Source organism: Bos grunniens, chromosome 21 (assembly GCF_055505025.1).
Source record: "Bos grunniens cultivar Pamir isolate PY7600 chromosome 21, Bosgru_T2T1.0, whole genome shotgun sequence".
Taxonomy (NCBI): domain Eukaryota; kingdom Metazoa; phylum Chordata; class Mammalia; order Artiodactyla; family Bovidae; genus Bos; species Bos grunniens.
Window position 1 is genome coordinate 42,935,521 of NC_141185.1, and position 19,566 is coordinate 42,955,086.

The window sequence follows — 19,566 nt, forward strand, 5'->3', positions numbered from 1 at the left end:
TCTTACAAATTCCTGTTTTCCCATAATGGTTCCCTTTCTCTACTTGCAGTTGTAGTTACTAGAGGAATTTGTTTATGGGTAACAAGAGAGGAGGGGCTTCACTGGTGGCTCAGATGGTAGAGAAGCCGCCTGCAATGCTAAAGATCTGAGTTCGATCCCTGTGTGTTGGGAAGATCCTCTGGAGAAGGGAATGGCTACCCATTCAAGTATTCTTGCCTGAAGAATTCCATGGACAGAAAAGGCTGGTGGGGTCCAGTCTGTGGGGTCGCAAACAGTCAGAAATGACTGAGCAACTAACACACACACAAGAGAGGAGAAGAAAGATTGAGAGCAGGAGATGGGAATCGCAATATTCTAGAATAAGGTGTATGTGTTGCATGGAATACAAGAACTAGTAGCCCATGGAGGGGAGGGAGAGGGGGAAAGAAGCTTCCTCCATCCTAATTAAGCACTCATGAAGTCTCTGAGGGGAGCACACAGTAATGAACCAGGTGGACCTGGCCCATTTCCTCTCTCCTCAGATGATTGACATGCTGTATTTCGTGGTCATCATGCTAGTGGTGCTGATGAGTTTTGGAGTAGCCCGTCAAGCCATCTTGCATCCAGACGAGGAGCCTTCTTGGAAACTGGCCCGGAACATCTTCTACATGCCCTACTGGATGATCTACGGGGAGGTGTTTGCAGACCAGATAGACCGTAAGAATAGAATTCATAGTAAGATTCTCTTCCCTGCTTCCCAAGGCAGATGATCAGTTCCAAATTAATGGAAGAGCCTATGTTAATTTGGGAGTAAAGTATTTTTTATTCTGTCATAGGCATTCAATTATTTTATGAAGAAATCAGTGCAGATTATGAAATACAAATTTTTTGAGATGCCAATCTTCTACTCTGAGAACCATTCCCTGGAATTCTGAGACTCACATCCCTTGAGCACATTCTACACATGAATGTGGTCCCAATGCCAACATTCTAATTTTTCTTCAACCTAAATCTCTTTCTGCCCTGAGATAGAGCTTGTGGTGTTATTTCAGCCAAATGAGACAGTGAGCATGAAGGTGACTAGTGCCTTGTGTCATCCCGTTCTTCAGGCTTCACAACTCCTTGTCCATGTAGCTGTGCATCTCCTCCTCACTCCTGAGCTGCTATTTTTGTATTATCAACAGTAATATGGATGTTAGCAGAGGAGATGAGCTGCAATCTTACATGGATTTCTGGGGAATGCAGGCCCCAGCTCTGCCCAAGCTGAGTTGGTAGGTCACAGTGTCTCTTGTGTTGTAGGGAAGTGAAGTTCAAATGAGCTTACATGATTTCACCTGGACAGTTACTGCATTACCAGTGAACAAGTATCTTCAGACCCATATTCATATTCGCACCACATATTTCGATTTGCATATTGTGTTCTGTCAAAAAGTGCCAGGTACAGTACCATGGCTACTACTTCCAGTAGAAGCAGAAGCTTCTTTAGAATAGAAGGTTTTGAACATCTTTGCATTGTAGGAGATGCAGGGTGGTTCAGTGTATCTTCACTAGGTGAGACTGATAACCAGTTCACACAAATGCCTTCCATCTACTGCATCTTGTCATGTGATTCAGACCACATTTTTATCACGATTATCTCAGAGTCAATTAGTGGATGTGTTTGTAGCTTGGTAAACCAGAACATGAAAATCTAATTTGGTTTCAAAAGAATATTAGCTTCAATAAACATACATAAATGTGGAAAAAGTCCCTGGATCTAGACATAAGTTGTAATATTTTTTAATTAAATTGGGTAGAAACAGAAAATGAAGAGGCAAACTTGAGGTTATTTTCAGTAACAGTGGGAAATGTAGATTTTCAATTCTTGATCTCATTACTTCATAGTAATTTTGCATTTATTTGTGCTGACAAGGTATTTGGGTTGGCATACAGGGGATGTTTGATTGGTCAACCTATACGTTAAAATGATCATCTGTCAGTAGCCTCATGTCTTTTTCAAAGTCTTTTTAACTAGTGAGCTTATCTATTGCTTATGACATCATAAAATAAATATTCATGAAATATATATACATATATTTCCTAGAACTAATAATGTGCACAATTCTCCTAAGTAGATCACTGTTTCCAAGTGTAAATGTGTAATTCCCTTGAATACTTTGCATTTCTTGACAGCAAAACAATTCTTATATTACTCATCATTTGTTTGACATTTCTCTCAACTGTCCTATTTTCTTTTCTTCCTTCCTGTCAAAACTAAAAAAATAAAATGCTGCTATCCAATGACTCTATAGTCTACGCCATGGAAATTAATCGTAAGTTTACACGTAATTGATGACTCTAGTCTATGGAATGTGTGTATTAATTAATCTCTTCCTCAGCTAATTACCCGGAGTTGTATGCTGGTTTCAAATACTTGTTTCCTGGTATCAGTGTTTTTTTTTTTAAATAGGAAGTGAAAAATAAGTAGACTGTGAATTCATGGATATTACTTCATTGACTATTAGGATCATCCTATCTTTTTCTTCGGAGAAGGCAGTGGCACCCCACTCCAGTACTCTTGCCTGGAAAATCCCATGGACAGAGGAGCCTGGAAGGCTGCAGTCCATGGAGTCGCAAAGAGTCGGACACGACTGAGCGACTTCACTTTCACTTTTCACTTTCATGCATTGGAGAAGGAAATGGCAACCCACTCCAGTGTTCTTGCCTGGAGAATCCCAGGGACGGGGGAGCCTGATGGGCTGCCGTCTATGGGGTAGCACAGAGTCGGACACGACTGAAGTGACTTAGCAGCAGTAGCAGTATCTTTTTCTTCAGAAAATAAGTCCCATAGGATCAAAGTAGCATTTCAAATGAGCAGAGAGAAAAAAGATTCTTTTTCAAACAGAGCACAGAATAGTCAATTAATGAACTTGAGCCTAGAGAGGATACTTACCTCCTACCTCATAATAAAATCATTTTCAAAGTTCATGATCAAGAAGACAACATAAGTTAATATTACATAATTAGAAGACCCAATCACTTTCTAATGGTTAACAGTAAAAAAAAAAAAAAAACCATAAAGACAGATGTGTCTGCTTAAAGATGAAGAACACATTTTTTCATTATACATTTTCACTGTAGATTGAAAAACATAATGCAGAAATGAGAAAATATTTATAAATATGACAGGTTAAGAATGACTCACTCTGAGTGCAGAAATGAGTTTCTTATCTCCTTTGTATGAGTTGATATCTTTCACATGGAAAATTACTGCTTAGGAAATCAGAAAAAAATAATCAGTAAAAAAGAAATAGGTCCTTTAATAGCATAGGTCAGTTATTAATCTTTCCATTCTATGTGAAAATCAAGCACAAAAAGACAAACTCTCATTTCAGCTCCTTGTGGTGACAACCAGTACGATGAGGAAGGCAAGCGGCTCCCCCCTTGCATCCCGGGTGCCTGGCTCACGCCTGCCATCATGGCCTGCTACCTGCTGGTGGCCAACATCCTGCTTGTGAACCTGCTCATCGCCGTTTTCAAGTGCGTGTCACAGCTGATGACATGTGCTTACTATTTACTACTTTACAGGTTTTCAGTCTAATCTCAGAAACCTCTGAGGCTGCCTGGCGTTTACATGGAATCCACTAGGGCTTTCAAATGCATACAAATTTTTTTTTTGCAGTCTTTTTTGTTCAACCACAATCAGACTTCATGCATTCCTAAATAAAGAGTTGACACCTAAATATATTTAAATTCAATCTTAGTTTGTATTTTAACACTTTGGCATGAATTTTAATCTAATGAAAGTATTTCCTCAGATGAAAGTCTCTTGAGATAGAAAGATTTATCAAGTTGAGTCTTGAATTCATGATCAGAGGCACAAAAGCAAAGCTAATTTTATAGGCTGTGGCAATCATTGGATACTAACCTGAGCAAACTCCAGAAGATAGTGGAGGACAGGGAAACCTGGCATGCTGCAGTCCATGGGGTCACAAAGAGTCAGACATGACTTAGCCAATGAACAACCATGACAATTATTGTACAATTTTTTTACATGAAATATTTTTCTTATCATTTACTGAATAGAAGATAATGTGACCTAGGAAAGAAATGGCTTAAAATTCACAGTCCAGTTTCTTGTAAAACTTGCCCCTGTTGGCATGATGCATTAAGGATGTGACCATGTTTAATAAATGTTGAAAAAAACTATTTTAGCTTCTAAGATGAAAAATATGAGACAAAAATCCCTCAAAGAAATAGAGACTCTCAGAGCTGACCAAGGCACTGGAGAGAACATGGTTATACTCCTGACTTGACAGATGAGAAAATGAAGGTTGACAGAGGTTAACTGGGTTTTCTAAGGACCCCGTGTAGACCACACACTTGATCAGGATTCCAACAATTCTAGGCTTACTGCCTTCTGCTGGAAGCTAAAAGAAGACAAAGATTGTACCAACCTAATATCCAAAATAATGCACCTTCAATCAAAATGTTCAATAATTAATGAACTCAGTTCCAAAAAACTGTAGTCAACTAGTTTTATGACTGAATTGAAAGTTTAAATACTTCAAAATGCTTAGTTGAATGGCTCATATCTTTAACTATATGAAATAAAATGTCCTGAGCAGTCAGTAGACTATGGTGTGGTTTTTCAACAGAGTAGGAGATAACAATTTCAATACCCTTCATTCTTAATTATTTATACAAGTAAAATGCCCTTCAATGTAGACAAGCCACACTGATAGATAAACCAAAAGGCAGGTCATCTAGAAGTCAGCCTTAATTCCTAGAATGGAACCAAAAGGCCATTTTATTGCATATTTTCAATTCAGTGTGAGTAACTCTAATTGTTCTGAGAAATCACAATCAAAAGTAATACAACTGCTTTACAATTTTGTGTTATTTTCCGCTAGACAGCAATGTGAATCAGCTACATGTATACATCACATTGTAAAGCAATTATACTCCAATTTTTAAAATTAAAATAATTATTCTAGTGCTAAAAAAAGTAATACAACTTTGCAAATAGGTTCCTCTGTACCATTTTTTCTAGATTCTACATATATGCATAAATACACAGTATTTGTTTTTCTTCCTGACTTATTTCATTCTGTATGACACACTCTAGGTCCAATATGATTATATTATATGACTTTTGTCATGATAAAATTTTTTTTTAAGTAATATAGCTAACTAAACCTGTATTCTTTTTAAAGCAATACCTTCTTTGAAGTGAAGTCAATATCTAACCAAGTGTGGAAATTCCAGCGTTATCAGCTAATTATGACATTTCATGACCGGCCTGTCCTGCCTCCACCAATGATCATTTTAAGCCACATCTATATTATCATCATGCGTCTCAGCCGTCGCTGCAGGAAGAAACGAGAAGGGGACCAAGACGAACAGGATCGTGGATTGAGTATGTGCAGCATTCTTCTGTTTCTGTCCTGGGCGAGTTTCTAAAGAGAGTTACAGTTGGATACCTGTTAGTTTATTACTAATTAATATCACTGAAAGTCCACTCCTGAGGGGATGAAAAATTGAGAGAGTTCTTGAAAATAACTTTTCTCTATAAACCCATTGTTCCTTTCCAAATGTTTTACTGTGTTACACTTAAGGAGAATGGGAAAATATTCCTGCCACCTTGCCTCTATCCATAAAATATATGGAAAACATTTCTCAGAAAATCATGCTTGGTTTCACGTTCCAAATAGCAGCAATTTGAGTTGTGTTAAAAAGTGAGCTGTTTAGGTGTCATGCAACCCAGCAGACCCAGCCAGACACTCTGTGCTTGAAATTTGAACTTCCAGTGAAAGGAACCAGTTGGGAGCTTGGGATTAGCAGATGCAAACTGGTATATATAGGATAGAAAAAACAATAAGATCCTACTGTAGAGCACAGGAAACTATATTTAATACCCTGTGATAAACCATAATAGAAAAGAATATGAAAAAAAATGTGTGTATAACTGAGTTACTCTGCTGTACAGCAGAAATTAACACAGTATTATGAATCAACTATACCTCAATACGCTGGAGGAGGGCATGGCAACCCACTCCAATATTCTTGCCGGGAGAATTCCCCGGACAGAGGAACCTGGCAGGTTACAGTCCATAGGATCGCAAAGAGTCAGACACGACTAAAGTGACTTAGCATGCATACCTCAATAAAAATTTTTATTAAAAGTGAGCCGTTCATCTCCAATGGAAAGATGATCACTGATATTACAAAGAGTCTTTGTGTGATAACCAGTCCAGGAGGTAGGGTGCTGCCTGCAAGGGATAGGGAAATGAGCTTGATTAAAGGTGGCCTGTGAAATTCACAAGGACGCACCTACCTGGCTGATGTCTCACGTGGTAACCTCTTCTGCTTATGCTAGAGCTGTTTCTCAGCGACGAGGAGCTGAAGAGGCTGCACGAGTTTGAGGAGCAGTGCGTCCGGGAGCACTTCCAGGAGAAGGAGGACGAGCAGCAGTCTTCCAGCGAGGAACGCATCCGTGTAACCTGCGAGAGGTGCACCTGGGGTGTGGCCACCGGGGGAGCGGGGCATCAGGGCAGAGGGGGACATCAAGTTCAATTTAACATTGACTTGCAGTTCTCCTGTTGACCCAACTTTGGCTTTTGAATGCGTTTCCCTCCCTGAAATAGTGTGAATGTTTCAAATGATGCTTATACATTGTATAAGAAGTGAACGATGACATTTATCGCAAATATCCCAGGCCAAAACCAAACCAAAACAAACAAAACTGTGACAGTTCCCCAACCTCAAAGTGGGTGCCTTTACAATGCAATACATGGGGAGAACCATCAGCTGCAGTGCCGTGCAACTGCTGGGGACGTTTCTCCCCGCCCTTGACATATGTGCCAAGGGTGGTCTGTCCCCAGCTTGACCTCCTCATCCTGACTAGTGCCCTCCTTGCTCCTTCCCATCACCTTTCCACCCTCAGGGAACAGAGGTACAGGAAGGGCAAAGTCATCTGTCCTGGCTACCCATCGAGATCACCATCATTGCTTACAAGCTACATGAACTGATTGCCTGTGCTTGGGAGTCAGTCAATTAGCAGAGGAAGGCAGGTCTGGGAGGGACAGAGAGGGACTTGTTCCATGCTTTGTAGCATTGCGTTTCCTGCAGCTGCACACCACAGAGCAACTAGCAAAGGTGGACAAGAACAATCAACCCACACTACGGACTTTTTTTTTTTTTTTCGCATTTTATAGTCTTTGAGAACCTTGATCACTTCATAAAAGCAACTGAAGCTTGTTAAAGTGCATGAGAATTGATAAGACATTGTTCCAAAGACTTTAATGGACAATGTCCGTAGAAGGATGAGCATAGCAAGGGAGCCATGCCTAAGGGGATTCTGGAGCATCATTCTTTTTAAATTTTATTTATTTATTTTATTTTGGCTGTAACAGGTCTTAGTTGCAGCACTGGGGAGCTTCGATCTTCATTGCAGCATGCAGGATCTTTAGCTGCAGCACGAGAACTCTTAATCAAGGCACGTGGGATCTAGTTCCCTGACGAGGGATCAAACCTGGGCCCCTTTCATTGTGAGTGCAGAGTTTTAGCCACTGGACCACTGGGGAAGTCCCCTTCTACCCTGGAGTCTTGAGCATTTAAGTTTTCTGAAACCATGTATTTCATGTCTGATATACATGTGTATAGCAAGAAACTTAAAAACATGGTACAATGTCAAAAGAATATGTCAGCACATAGTTCCCAATCAGGGGCCCTAGCAATTACAAGAGAATACATGATACACAATGAAGTCTTCCTGGTGTGTGTTTAGGCCACCGACTCTGCCCCAGGCCACAGGAGGGATGGTGCCCCAGGCAGCTGCAGGGCTCTGTCCCCTCCCGACTCATACACCTAGTCACCTTGTATTAATAATTCTACCAGCCAAACTCAAGGGTTATCTACACCAACTTTTGGCCTTAATACTTTTCAATAAAACTTTGAGACACTTCTTTGCTGTTTTACTGGTAATTACTAACCTTTCAAGATTATAAAAAATGGTTTCTGTATGAGAAGGATAAGGTGCCTCATCTTATAACCTAATTTCCACGTTTTAGTTATATGTTAACTTGACTGTAATCACAGGCAGTGATTTACCATGGAAACAGTGCTCTTTCACTCTGCCTGGCCCCCTCTCCCTTTCCCAGCATTGTTTGGATTTTTACCATTCTTGGATCAAGGCTCCAGGAATGTGATTATCAGGTTGCTGCCAAATTGCGTTTTCCTCCTGGGGCTCCTCGCACACGTAAGAGGAATGAAAGTGTGCTGGGGCTGGTGGCAGGGGGTGGGGAGATAGTAAAAACACAATGCTTTCCATTTCCCTTGGCTGTGTTCTCAGGGTGACGGGAGCACATTCCTGCCCCTCCACTTCCCTTTGTTGACGCTTTCTTGGCTGAATCACAGGTAGACGCCAGAGACAGAAAGAGGAGGGGGTCCAGGAGAAAGTGGCTTTCCTTCACCCTTAACCAGGACTGGGGAGCATTGGGTGGGGAGAGGATCTCTGTGAAGGTCTTGGGTTTCCTGTCGGCTTAACGGGAAATTAGCAATTGATCTTTTGGTATCCTCTTCCCAAGTACCAGGAAAAGAAGATGCTGGTAAGAAAGATGCTTCTAATAAAGACATAACAAAGAGAAACAAGACAGTAACTGCAAAAAGACCTGAAAGAATGATCAGTCTTAGAAAAGAGGTGGTGATTCCTCTGATGGAGAGTATGCTGTCCACATAGGAGTGGGGAAGGTGGGGGAAGAGCTTACCTGAAAGTCTTAATCTTATAAATTCATAAGAGTCAAGGATGCTTAGATGATAGAAGAGGGGTGAGATGAAGTGGTGGAGTTTCAGTGTGCCTGGTAAATGACAATCTCACTCCTTATGTGACTTTGAAAGCCAAATCAGAGGTCATTGTAGACATTGGACTAAGATTAAAAACATCAGCTTTATTAGTAATACATTTTGTGCTAGAGGATGTGGATCAGGTCTTGCCAAATACACACTCCTGTCCCCACCCAGGCACAGGCAGCTCCAGGAGCCCATAGCCCCCGCTGCCTTCTCCCCTGCTAAGCTTATTCCATGACCCTGACAAAATGAGAACCCACACTCCCGCAGGCAGCGGGCTCCCAAAGAGAGAGAGAGAGAAAGAAGCACACTCATGTCCTTGTCCCCACTCCAGAAAATCAGTTTTTGTCAAGAGTAAATGAAAGGCTAGAGAGAGGCCAAGAGTTTTATATGAATGGAAAATTCAGACATGTAAGAAAGCAGCAGTAGGAATGGGGAGAAAGAATGACCCAGCAACATTAAAGACTTGAAGCCAGAGGGAAGATCCGAGTTCATCTTGAGGGGAAATACGGTAGGAATGCCATATTCCTGCCAATAAAACCAAGAGATTTCCTGGTGGCAATAATGACAACCCAGTTGTGACTCTTTATTGTGTCAAGTCAGTGTGGCTCCATGCCTCTCAACCTGATGGCAAGGATGCAGAAAGTGAATGATGCTTGAGGTACAGCAAAAGGGAGGCCGATGGGGGCCTGGGCTGCTGAGAACCAGTCAGTGCGGGTACCATGGTGATGTCAGGGTTCACAAATGGCAGCAAAACATATTACATCACCTCCAGCCCTGTTTATCCCTGCCCAGCCCTGGAGTCCTGGTCATGATGGATGAAGGCTTAGGGACTGTCACTGCTATGTTGGAAGTAAGGGAGAGACAATCTAGGATATCAATAAGAGCTTCAATGAGGGCCTGACCAGAGTCTGGCCAGAGCAGAGAACAGAGTCAGGAAAGGTTAATGATTTAGATGACCTGAATTCTAGAATCCAAGGAGCTTTGAGGTCTGCCTGGCCAAGTTGCTGTGTATAAATGATGTGGCATGGAGGCAGAATCCCAGAGAACTTAATATTCTTCAGCAATTACTAAGTCTTTTGCTGACTGAAAAGAATGAATACAGAAGATTGAAGACTCAAGTATTGTTCTTTGTTTAGTCTTTCACATATAAAAACTCCATAAGTAAGCACAACCAGGTGCCACCCTGGGTGTTCTCCCTACAATTACTAAACTTAAAAGGCAGCCCCATACGAAGAAGCAGATGGGAATTAAAATAGCTGAATTTCGCCTGGATGAGACAACTCTATGATCTATAGACCTGGAATGAAATGACAGTGTAGGAATAGTCTTAGAACTCAACATAGATGACCATGCAATCTTGAAACATGGGTCTTGTCAAGTAGGAACCGGACCTGGTTGCTCCACTAACATTATATTTTTATGTTACCTTTTAACTCTATCATTAAGGAAACATACCCATATAATTTGTGAGATGCCTTGCAGGTAAAGGGTGATTGTTTCACATAAAAAAATGACTGTACAGAAAATGAGTTTTAATAACTGGCTTACTACAGAGCTCCCAATGTCTGTGTTCTGTCCTTTGCAAAGACACACAGGACTCTTACCATGAGAACATGAATTTGGACCTCATATTTTTTTATTTATTTTTATTTTTAATTGGAGGATAATTGCTTTACAATGTTGTGCTGGTTTCTGCTGTAGAGCAAAGTGAATCAGTTATAAGTAAACATATATCCCCTCCCTCTTGAGCCTCCCTCCCACCTCCCATCCCACCCCACTAGGCCATCACAGAGCACCAGGCTGAACTCCCTGTGCTATACAGCTGCTTCTCACTAGCCTGGACATTATATTTAATAGATAAGAGTCTATGAAAGTCAATAGTTATGCCCTACTTAGGTATATATTCTGTTGGTGCATGCTAAGTCGTTTCAGTCAAGTCTGACTCTTTTTGACCCCATGGACTGTAGCCCTCCAGGCTCCTCTGTCCATGGGATTCTCCAGGCATGAATACTGGAATGGGTTGCCGTTTCCTTCTCCAGGGGATCTTGACCCAGGGATTGAACCTGCATCTCTTATGTCTCTTGCATTGGCAGGTGGATTCTTTACCACTAGTGCCACCTGGGAAGCCCAAGTTACTACAAAAGTTCCACTGATTTATAGATTGTTGTGCCTATTATGTGAATGGAATGGAAAACATTATTCACAGAACCTTAACAAAAATGCATTTTGGTTAAACTGCTTTCAGGTTTAGTGGTATAAGATTCAAATTTAAATCCTCTAGGTATTAGATATACTGAGATACGGACAAAAATATTTGAAGATCTGTAACCATTATGACCAACCTAGATAGCATATTTAAAAGCAGAGACATTACTTTGCCAACAAAGGTCCGTCTACTCAAGGCTATGGTTTTTCCAGTAGTCATGTATGGATGTGAGAGTTGGACGGTGAAGAAAGCTGAGCACCGAAGAATTGATGCTTTTGAACTGTGGTGTTGGAGAAGACTCTTGAGAGTCCCTTGGACTGCAAGGAGATCCAATCAATCCATCCTAAAGGAGATCAGTCCTGGGTGTTCACTGGAAGGACTGATGTTGAAGCTGAAACTCCAATACTTTGGCCACCTGATGTGAAGAGCTGACTCATTGGAAAAGACCCTAATGCTGGGAAGGATTGGGGGCAGGAGGAGAAGGGGACAACAGAGGATGAGATGGCTGGATGGCATCACCGAATAGATGGATGTGAATTTGAGTGAACTCCGGGAGTTGGTGATGGATTGGGAGGCCTGGAGTGCTGCGATTCATGGGGTTGCAAAGAGTCGGACACGACTGAGCGACTGAACTGAACTGAACTGAACTGAACCACCTCTACCCATATGGTCATGTCATTCTATACCTGTTCAGCACCTAGAGTTCAGGGAATCCTTTCACTGAAAGTTTTTAAAACTAAACTGAAAGTACAACTCACAGAAAGCATCTATAAAAGAAAAGAAAAAGTGATAGACTGGATTTCATCAAAAGAAAAAACTTTTGCTCTACAAAGACACTGCTATGACAATGAAAAACGAGGCACAGACTGGGAGAAAACACATGCAAATCACATATCTGCTGTAGGGCTAGTGTACAGGATATCTAAAGAACTCTCAAAACTCAATAATAAGGGGGAAATGATCCAGTGAAAAATGGGTCAGCAACTTCCCTGGTAGTCCAGTGGTTAAGAAATCGCAATTCTAATGCAGGGGGTGCAGGGATCTTGCATGCCACAAACAAGACCTGGTGCAGCCAAATAAATAAATAAACATTAAAAAAAAAAGAACTGTACACCAAAAGAAAAAGTAATCAACTAACTGTATGATAGCTTTAAACAGAAAACATGACCTTAGAAATATGACATTATTGGAAATATGTCTTCGAGAGGAAATCGACTTTATTTCATGGGTAGGCCATGGACCTAGAACAGTTTTTTGTTCTGTGCTGAAAAGAAAACAGAATTAAGATGTCAAAAGTCAGGAAAGTCCGTATCTCACTGTGAGTTCTGTTATAAACGATGGATTTTTCTTATATGTTTTCCTGCCATTCAGTGTGTAGAGATGGGACCCTTTCCCAGTGATTTCCTCCATCCCTTCTCTTTCCCCTCCTGAAATGGAAACCCCTCCCTTGATTTCCATATATGGATGTCAAGATTTGTGAAACACACTTAAGTCATCATGTTACAAAAGTTACAAGTCAAGGCTGGAAGGGGAAATAGTTTTCCAAGTGTCCTTTCTGTTAAATCATTTCAGAGAGAAGTGAATGTCACCTGGTTCTTTCTTCCTTCTTTCACACATGCTCTAAAAACTCAATACAACTTCCCTTGATTTGGCATAAAATGTGCCATCTCCATACTGTAGCTATTTAAAAATGAGCTTGAAATAACATTCTATTTAGTTACTTTTTTATTGGAGTATAGTTGCTATACAACGTTGCATTAGTTTCTGCTGTACAGAAAAGTGCATCAGCTATATGTATACACATATCACCTCTTTTCTGGATTTCCTTCCCATTTAGGTCACTGCAGAGCCTGAGTAGAGTGCCCTGAGCTGTACAGTAGGTTCTTGACAGTTATCTATTTTGAAATAATATTCTTAAATCACATCTTGAAGCTTTGTTTCCTCCACAGCTTCAGTTAAGGGAGTGGCTACAGTAGGGATGGGGCATTTCTGAGACACCTAAAGAGGCGTCCTACACACAGCGGGGTTATCTATTCATCACAGGGGAGGAGGGATGGTTAGGGAGATGTCAGGTGACAGAATCAGATGAGTCTGAGGTCTCCTTTTTCTGAGTGGCTGATGATGCTGTCTTCTGGATTAGGTCACACAAGGGATAAGTCAGGCAGAGAATTAGAAAAGATTTGAGAAGATACTTATCTCTATTTTACCGGCTTATTTATTTTTAAAAGTTTGCACAGCTGCTTTATCTCAAAACTCTGTGTTTGTTCAAGGATCTCAAGTCTGTTCCAGAAGCAATATGGTTTCTAACACAAAAAGAATGAATCCTCGTGGCAATGGATTTGAAGGGCGTGAGAAGACATGACATTTAACAGAGACAATTAAGTTGGACTTGAAGTCATGGAAAATTAGGAGTGAAAAGTTCTTATTGGTCCCTGAAATGCAGGAGGAGAGAGAACCCTTAGAAACTGTAGTTGGGTTCCCTATGGTTGTTGTAGTCGTTTAGTCACTAAGTTGTGTCCAACTCTTTGCCACCTCATGGATTGTAGCCCACCAGGCTCCTCTGTCCATGGGATTTCCCAGGCAAGAATACTGAAGTGAGTAGCCATTTTCTTCTCTAGGGGATCTTTCTGACCCAGGGATGGAACCCACGTCTCCTGCTTGGCAGGTGGGTTCTTTACCACTGAGTCACCAGGGAAGCCCAATGGTAGGGAAGCTTGGTTTTTTTTTTTTAATATTTATTTGTTGATTTATTTATTTATTGAACCATAGTTGATTCACAATGTTGTGTTAGTTTCAAGTGTACAGCAAAACGATTCAGCTATATATGTGTATATATATATATATATATATATATATATTCAGATTCTTTTCCTATAGAGATTATTACAAAGTATTGAGTAGAGTTCCTGGTGTTACACAGTAGGTCTATCTTGATCATCTATTTCATATACACTAGTGTGTGTATGTTAATCCCCGTAGGGAAGCTTCTAAAGGAGGAAGTCACATCTCCTCATACATGGTGAATTTGGTGAAATTGGTCCTCCTGGTGGCAAACTTCCAGGAAGCCAGATCCTTCCTGCTCAAACGATGTGGTTTCCTAAGGGGCATAAAAATAGTCCTCTCCCTATGAAAAGAATTAAGAATAGAATCCAAGGACCCTCCCACACATGAGAGCACAGCTGTTCAATGCAGCCAACAGAAGTAGAACCATAGCAGGTTTTAGTTCAGGCAACATTATGAACTAAACACAGGCTATTGCCTGATCATTTAAGAATTAAAAGAAAATTCAAAAGCAGATATTTATAATCTGCCATGATCTTCCTTACAATCCCATAAGGGAATACCAATTATTAAATATAGTTAACAATTTAAGTTCATTGGTATTTCTCAGATAGCTAAATGACTACTTGTCCCTGAAGTAAAATATCTGATAATCTGAACTTAATTATTTTTGCATTAAAAAATTATTTCATTGAAGTATAACTGATTTATAATATTGTATTAATTTCTGCTTCAAAGTGATTTACTTATATACATATATATATTATTTTTCATATTCTTTTCCATTATGGCTTACCCAGGATATTGAATATAATTCTCCGTGCTATACAGTAGGACCTTAATTATACATTCTACATATACTAGTTTGCATCTGTTAATCAGAAACTCCCAAACCTTCCCTCCCACTCTCCTTCCCCCTTGGCATCCACGAGATCTGCTAAGTCTATGAGTCTGTTTCCATTTCATAGATAGGTTCATTTGTGTCATATTTTAGATGACACATATAAGTGATATCATTTGGTATTTGTCTTTCTCCATATGACTCAGTTCACTTAGTCTGATATTCTCTAAGTCCATCCACGTTGCTGCAAATGCCATTATTTCATTCTCTTTTATGGCTGAGTAATTCATCTTCTTTATCCATTCATCTGTTGATGGACACTTAGGTTGCTTTCATGTCCTGGCTATTTTAGTGCTGCTATAAACACAGGAGTTCCTGTATATTTTCGAATTATGGTTTTCTCTGGATATATGCCCAGGAGTGGGATTGCGAGGTTATATTGCAACTCTAGTTTTAGTTTCTTAAGGAACCTCCATACTCTTTTCCATAGTGGCTGCACCAACTTACATTCCCATTGACAGTGTAGGAAGTTTCCTTTTCTCCACACCCCTCTACAGCATTTGTTATTTGTATACTTTTTGATGAGGGATATTCTGTCTGGTGTAAGGTGATAGATAGCTCATTGTAGTTTTGATTTGCATTCCTCTAATACTTTGTGATGAACCTAAACTTAACTATTAACAATGTATTTTCTGAATCCCCTGAATTTCAAATAAGGATTTGAATGTATTTATTTTGTCATTGTAACCATTCCTTGCTGACAGCTATACTCAAATCTCACGAACCTAAGTGCTAGTGTCTTCCTTTATCATCAGAGGCAGTGTGATGTGCCAGCTTAGACAGCAGAGCTGGAGCTCATGCTGGAGCCCCAGTGTTTGCCTGCTGTGCATCCTTAGGCAGATTACTTACCCTCTCCTTGACTCTATTTCCTCATGGGTAAAATGTTGTTGTTCTTCAGTCACTAACACTTCAGTGACCCAATGGACTGCAGCTGCTAGACTCCTCTGTCCATGGGATTTCCCAGATAAGAATACTAGTGTGGGTTGCCATTTCCTTCTCCATGGAATCTTCCCAACCCAAAGATCCAATCTGTGTCTTTCTACACTGTCAGGCAGGTTCTTTACCACTGAGCCACCTGGGAAGCCCCATCAATAAAATGGGGGTGTTGAAAAGACTGCCTGCCTCATAGGGCTGCTGTGAGATTAAACAAGCCTAGAGTAGGACCTTGGTGAGTATGTATTAATACATATATAAGGTACTTGGTGTGATGAATGGTAAAGAGCACCGTATGTGTTAACTGTACTTCTGTTGTTTCCTGATGTTCCTCAGGGTAATTTTAGGTGGTTATATTAGGAGTGTGTGACGTTTAAAAATATGCCTGAGTCCCATGATTCCCCAAAGCCTGAAAAAATCATACAACAACAATAACGTTAATTTTTGGTTTTAATCTTTAGTTCATCTCGGTGTAATACACCTTTCCCTTTGTATTCACTAGAGTTGAAAACATGTCAATGAGGTTGGAGGAAATCAACGAAAGAGAAAACTTTATGAAAACTTCCCTACAGACTGTGGACCTTCGCCTCTCCCAACTGGAAGAACTATCTAACAGAATGGTGAATGCGCTGGAAAACCTGGCGGGAATCGACAAGTCTGACCTGATACAGACGCGGTCCCGGGCCTCCTCGGAGTGTGATGCCACGTTCCTTCTCAGGCGGAGCAGCATCAGCAGCGCCGATGGCTACAGCCTGTATAGGTACCATTTTAACGGGGACGAGCTGTTGTATGAGGATACTTCCTTCTGCATGCCGCCGGGGGCAGCGTCCAGGAAAAAAGCCGGTTCCTTCCGTGGGAAGGAAGAGAAGGACCAAAGGACGTACCTGGCCCCAGAGCGCCAGGGCAGCCTTCGCTTGCCACCCAGTACTGGTGCGCCAGCATCCCCAGACCGAGGTCAGCTTGCCTCCGACAACTGCAAGAGCAGCTCGGAACCGAAGTCAGGTCCAGATACTGGGATTTCAGCTGAAAATGATGAAAGGCAGGTAGACACTAAAAAAGAAGAAATGACTTCCCCAAGTTTAAGTCAAACAGATGCTATACATGGAGAAGACAAGTCGGATTTTCAAAAAAGCACTCAGCTGACAGTGGAAACCACAAAGGTAGAAAGCACCATTTCTTATCCCTTGGAAGAAACAAAGACAAGCCACTATTACCCTGATGAGACGTTCAGCGCTTGTGAAACTCTAAAGTCCAGAAGCTTTGTGTATTCCCGGGGAAGAAAGGTGGTTGGTGGGGCTAACAACTGGGGTACAGCCGGGGACCCAACATGCCCCTCAACTGTTCAGCAGTGGACCACGGAATGGAAGTATGAAGTTCAAAAGATTATGCGATCTCGGAGCACGGAAATACCTTCCTTTGCATCCGAAGCTGCACTGCAGGCTGAGCATTGTGGACATTTCACAGATAAGGAAGATGAAAACTGTGTTTTTAAAACAGCCCCTCAGATCTCTCGCTTGTCTGTTACTGACAGAACTGACAAGGAAAACTTACTGTCTGTGAAAACACACCAAACTTTGGGATTCCCATCTTCAAGGTCAAAAAGTTTACATGGCCGTCCTAGGAGTGTGAAAGCCCTCCAGGGCAACTTACACAGACCTGGACATGCCAGCAGTGTAAGTAACTTAGTAGTTGTGTCCGGAATTACAATGGAAGACCCCAAGGTTCAGCAAGAGAAGACTTCCTCAGAAACAGAGTGCTAATGTGTTTTGTTTCTTTGGTTTTTACATCAGAACCACAGATGAGTTCCATCTTGGTCATCTAAACATCATCAGTTTCTGAAAACATTTTCATTAGAGATCTTTGACCATTAATTTAATTTACATTTTGATTAATTTAAAATGTAAAGGCACTAAACTTTAAGTAATAGTTTGGTAGCATATGTTAGTAAACTTTGTTCTTTTTTAAGTTGGAGTAGGGTCAAGAAAAGTGAAGACTCCAATTGCTTAATCAATAGGCAAGAGCCTATGATCTCTTTGGGGCTTCCCAGGTGGCTCAGAGGTAAAGAATCCACCTGCCACTGTAGGAGACCCAGGTTCAATCCATGGGCCGGGAAGATCCCCTGGAGAAGGAAATGACAACCCACTCCTGTATTCCTGCCTGGGAAATCCCATGGACAGAGGAGCCTGGGGGCTGCAGTCCTCGGGGGTCACAAAAGAGTCCGACATGACATAGCGCCTAAACAGCAATTACAACAATCTCTGTTTCTGAGGACCAAAAACAGCCAAAGACATGCTTTTGGGTGTCACCAATAGTTTATTTAAGGGAGTAAGCAGCTATGTGAGAAAGGGAAATGAAAGAAAAAGCAAACATGAGAAAAGGAGGGGTGGAAGAGAAAACAAACTAAGAGGTGCAAGAAGGGAGGACTGGAAAGGGGACTTAAGTATCATATCTTCTTTATGGGTTTTTGTTTTATGTTTTCATGTTTTAAAATTACACAATAAGAAAAAAAGGCCACGATTATATCAGAGGTCACACTGTAATAGGGTAAGGTGACCAATAGTTTTGTTAATGTGTAAAAATTGTGTCCCATATGAATCTTCTTGTTGTCATATAGTCCTGGATGCCAAATACAAATTAATTGTACTTCTGTCTATTGCAATGGTCTGTGTAAAGCTGTGGCTAAAATCTAAAGGATCCATGTTCGAGGTGGGAGTTCTCAAGAGTGTCAAAGATGAGTCACAGCTAAAAACAAAAGGTGAGGCTCAATTTGGAATTTCAGACATAACATTGCCATAAAGTGGCAAAGAGTTGGGGAGAGAGGTAGAGAGAGAGACACAGTGCCGTTGTGCTAAAAATACTGATCAGAGAGACTCTGGAGGCTAAAGAGGTTCATGTGCAGATCAGAATCCCTGAACTGGGCTGGATTTACCAGAAAGCACTGCTACACCATTGCATGGATGATGGGACTTTGACATTTAATAAATGATAACATTTATTTGATAAATGATAACATTTATTTAATAAATAAAACAACTGCTTATCTATTGCTACATCAAGACTGTTCAATCAATCCTGTTCCCTGTGTTATTTGACCCAAGGATAAACCCATTCTATTTGGCCTCATTCCTAATTCTTTGCTTTGGATGCCCAGAAAACTTTCAGCCCTTTCAGTTCAGTTCAGTTCAGTTCAGTCTCCAGTGTTGGAGTTTCAGCTTCAGCATCAGTCCTTCAAATGAATATTCAGGACTGATTTCCTTTAGTATGGATTGGTTGGATCTCCTTGCAGTCCAAGGGACTCTCAAGAGTCTTCTCCAACACCATAGTTCAAAAGCATCAATTCTTAAGCCCTTTGCCACACCCTAAAAAAAAGTATTTCTCAGAATAAGCTGGAGAACCTCTGACAGCACTAGAGAACAGGTTTGAAGAAGGCAAAGCTTCTCATCAGAATTCTCCACCTGTCCACTCATTACACAGCCCCCCTTTCTTGGTCCCTCCTACCTTGCTTCAGATGAGGGGCCTGAATCTATCCCCAGGAGTCTCACTGAGTCTCCTGTTGACATACTGGAATGGGTAGCTATTCCCTTCTCTAAGGATCTTCCTGACCCAGGGATTGAATCCAGGTCTCCCACATTACAGGTGGATTCTTTACCATCTGAGCCACCTGGAAAGCAATATGTCTAATTCTGGTTTACCTAATTTATTCATGTTTCCTATGATCTTCTTTGTGTCTTTTAGCTCCATGAAATGCTGGGTGTTGTTTTTGATCTGTATGGAGGGTGTGTCTTCCTGGTGTGCTTTTACTGTCTGTAGGAATGCTATTCTGATCTTCTTTTTTATTACAATAGTTGTCTATGGGATTTAACTTCCATGCTTTCCCTTGATTATTGTTATGTGAAATAGGTTTTCTCAAACTTTTTGAAGACAGCAGTTGTCAGGA

At 41.0% G+C, this 19,566-nt stretch overlaps 1 protein-coding gene across 1 annotated transcript in view; it reads left to right on the forward strand.

Moving 5' to 3' along the window:
• Positions 1–17,500, forward strand: part of TRPM1 (transient receptor potential cation channel subfamily M member 1) — a 73,524-nt gene extending 56,024 nt beyond the window's left edge. Inside the window, exons 22-26 of the mRNA XM_086364989.1 lie at positions 522–696; positions 3,354–3,498; positions 5,175–5,377; positions 6,338–6,470; positions 16,132–17,500. Coding sequence (XP_086221115.1) covers positions 522–696; positions 3,354–3,498; positions 5,175–5,377; positions 6,338–6,470; positions 16,132–17,389 — 1,914 coding nt within the window. The 3' untranslated portion in view covers positions 17,390–17,500. The remainder of the gene's footprint in view (positions 1–521; positions 697–3,353; positions 3,499–5,174; positions 5,378–6,337; positions 6,471–16,131) is intronic.
• The last annotated feature ends 2,066 nt before the right edge of the window (positions 17,501–19,566 follow it).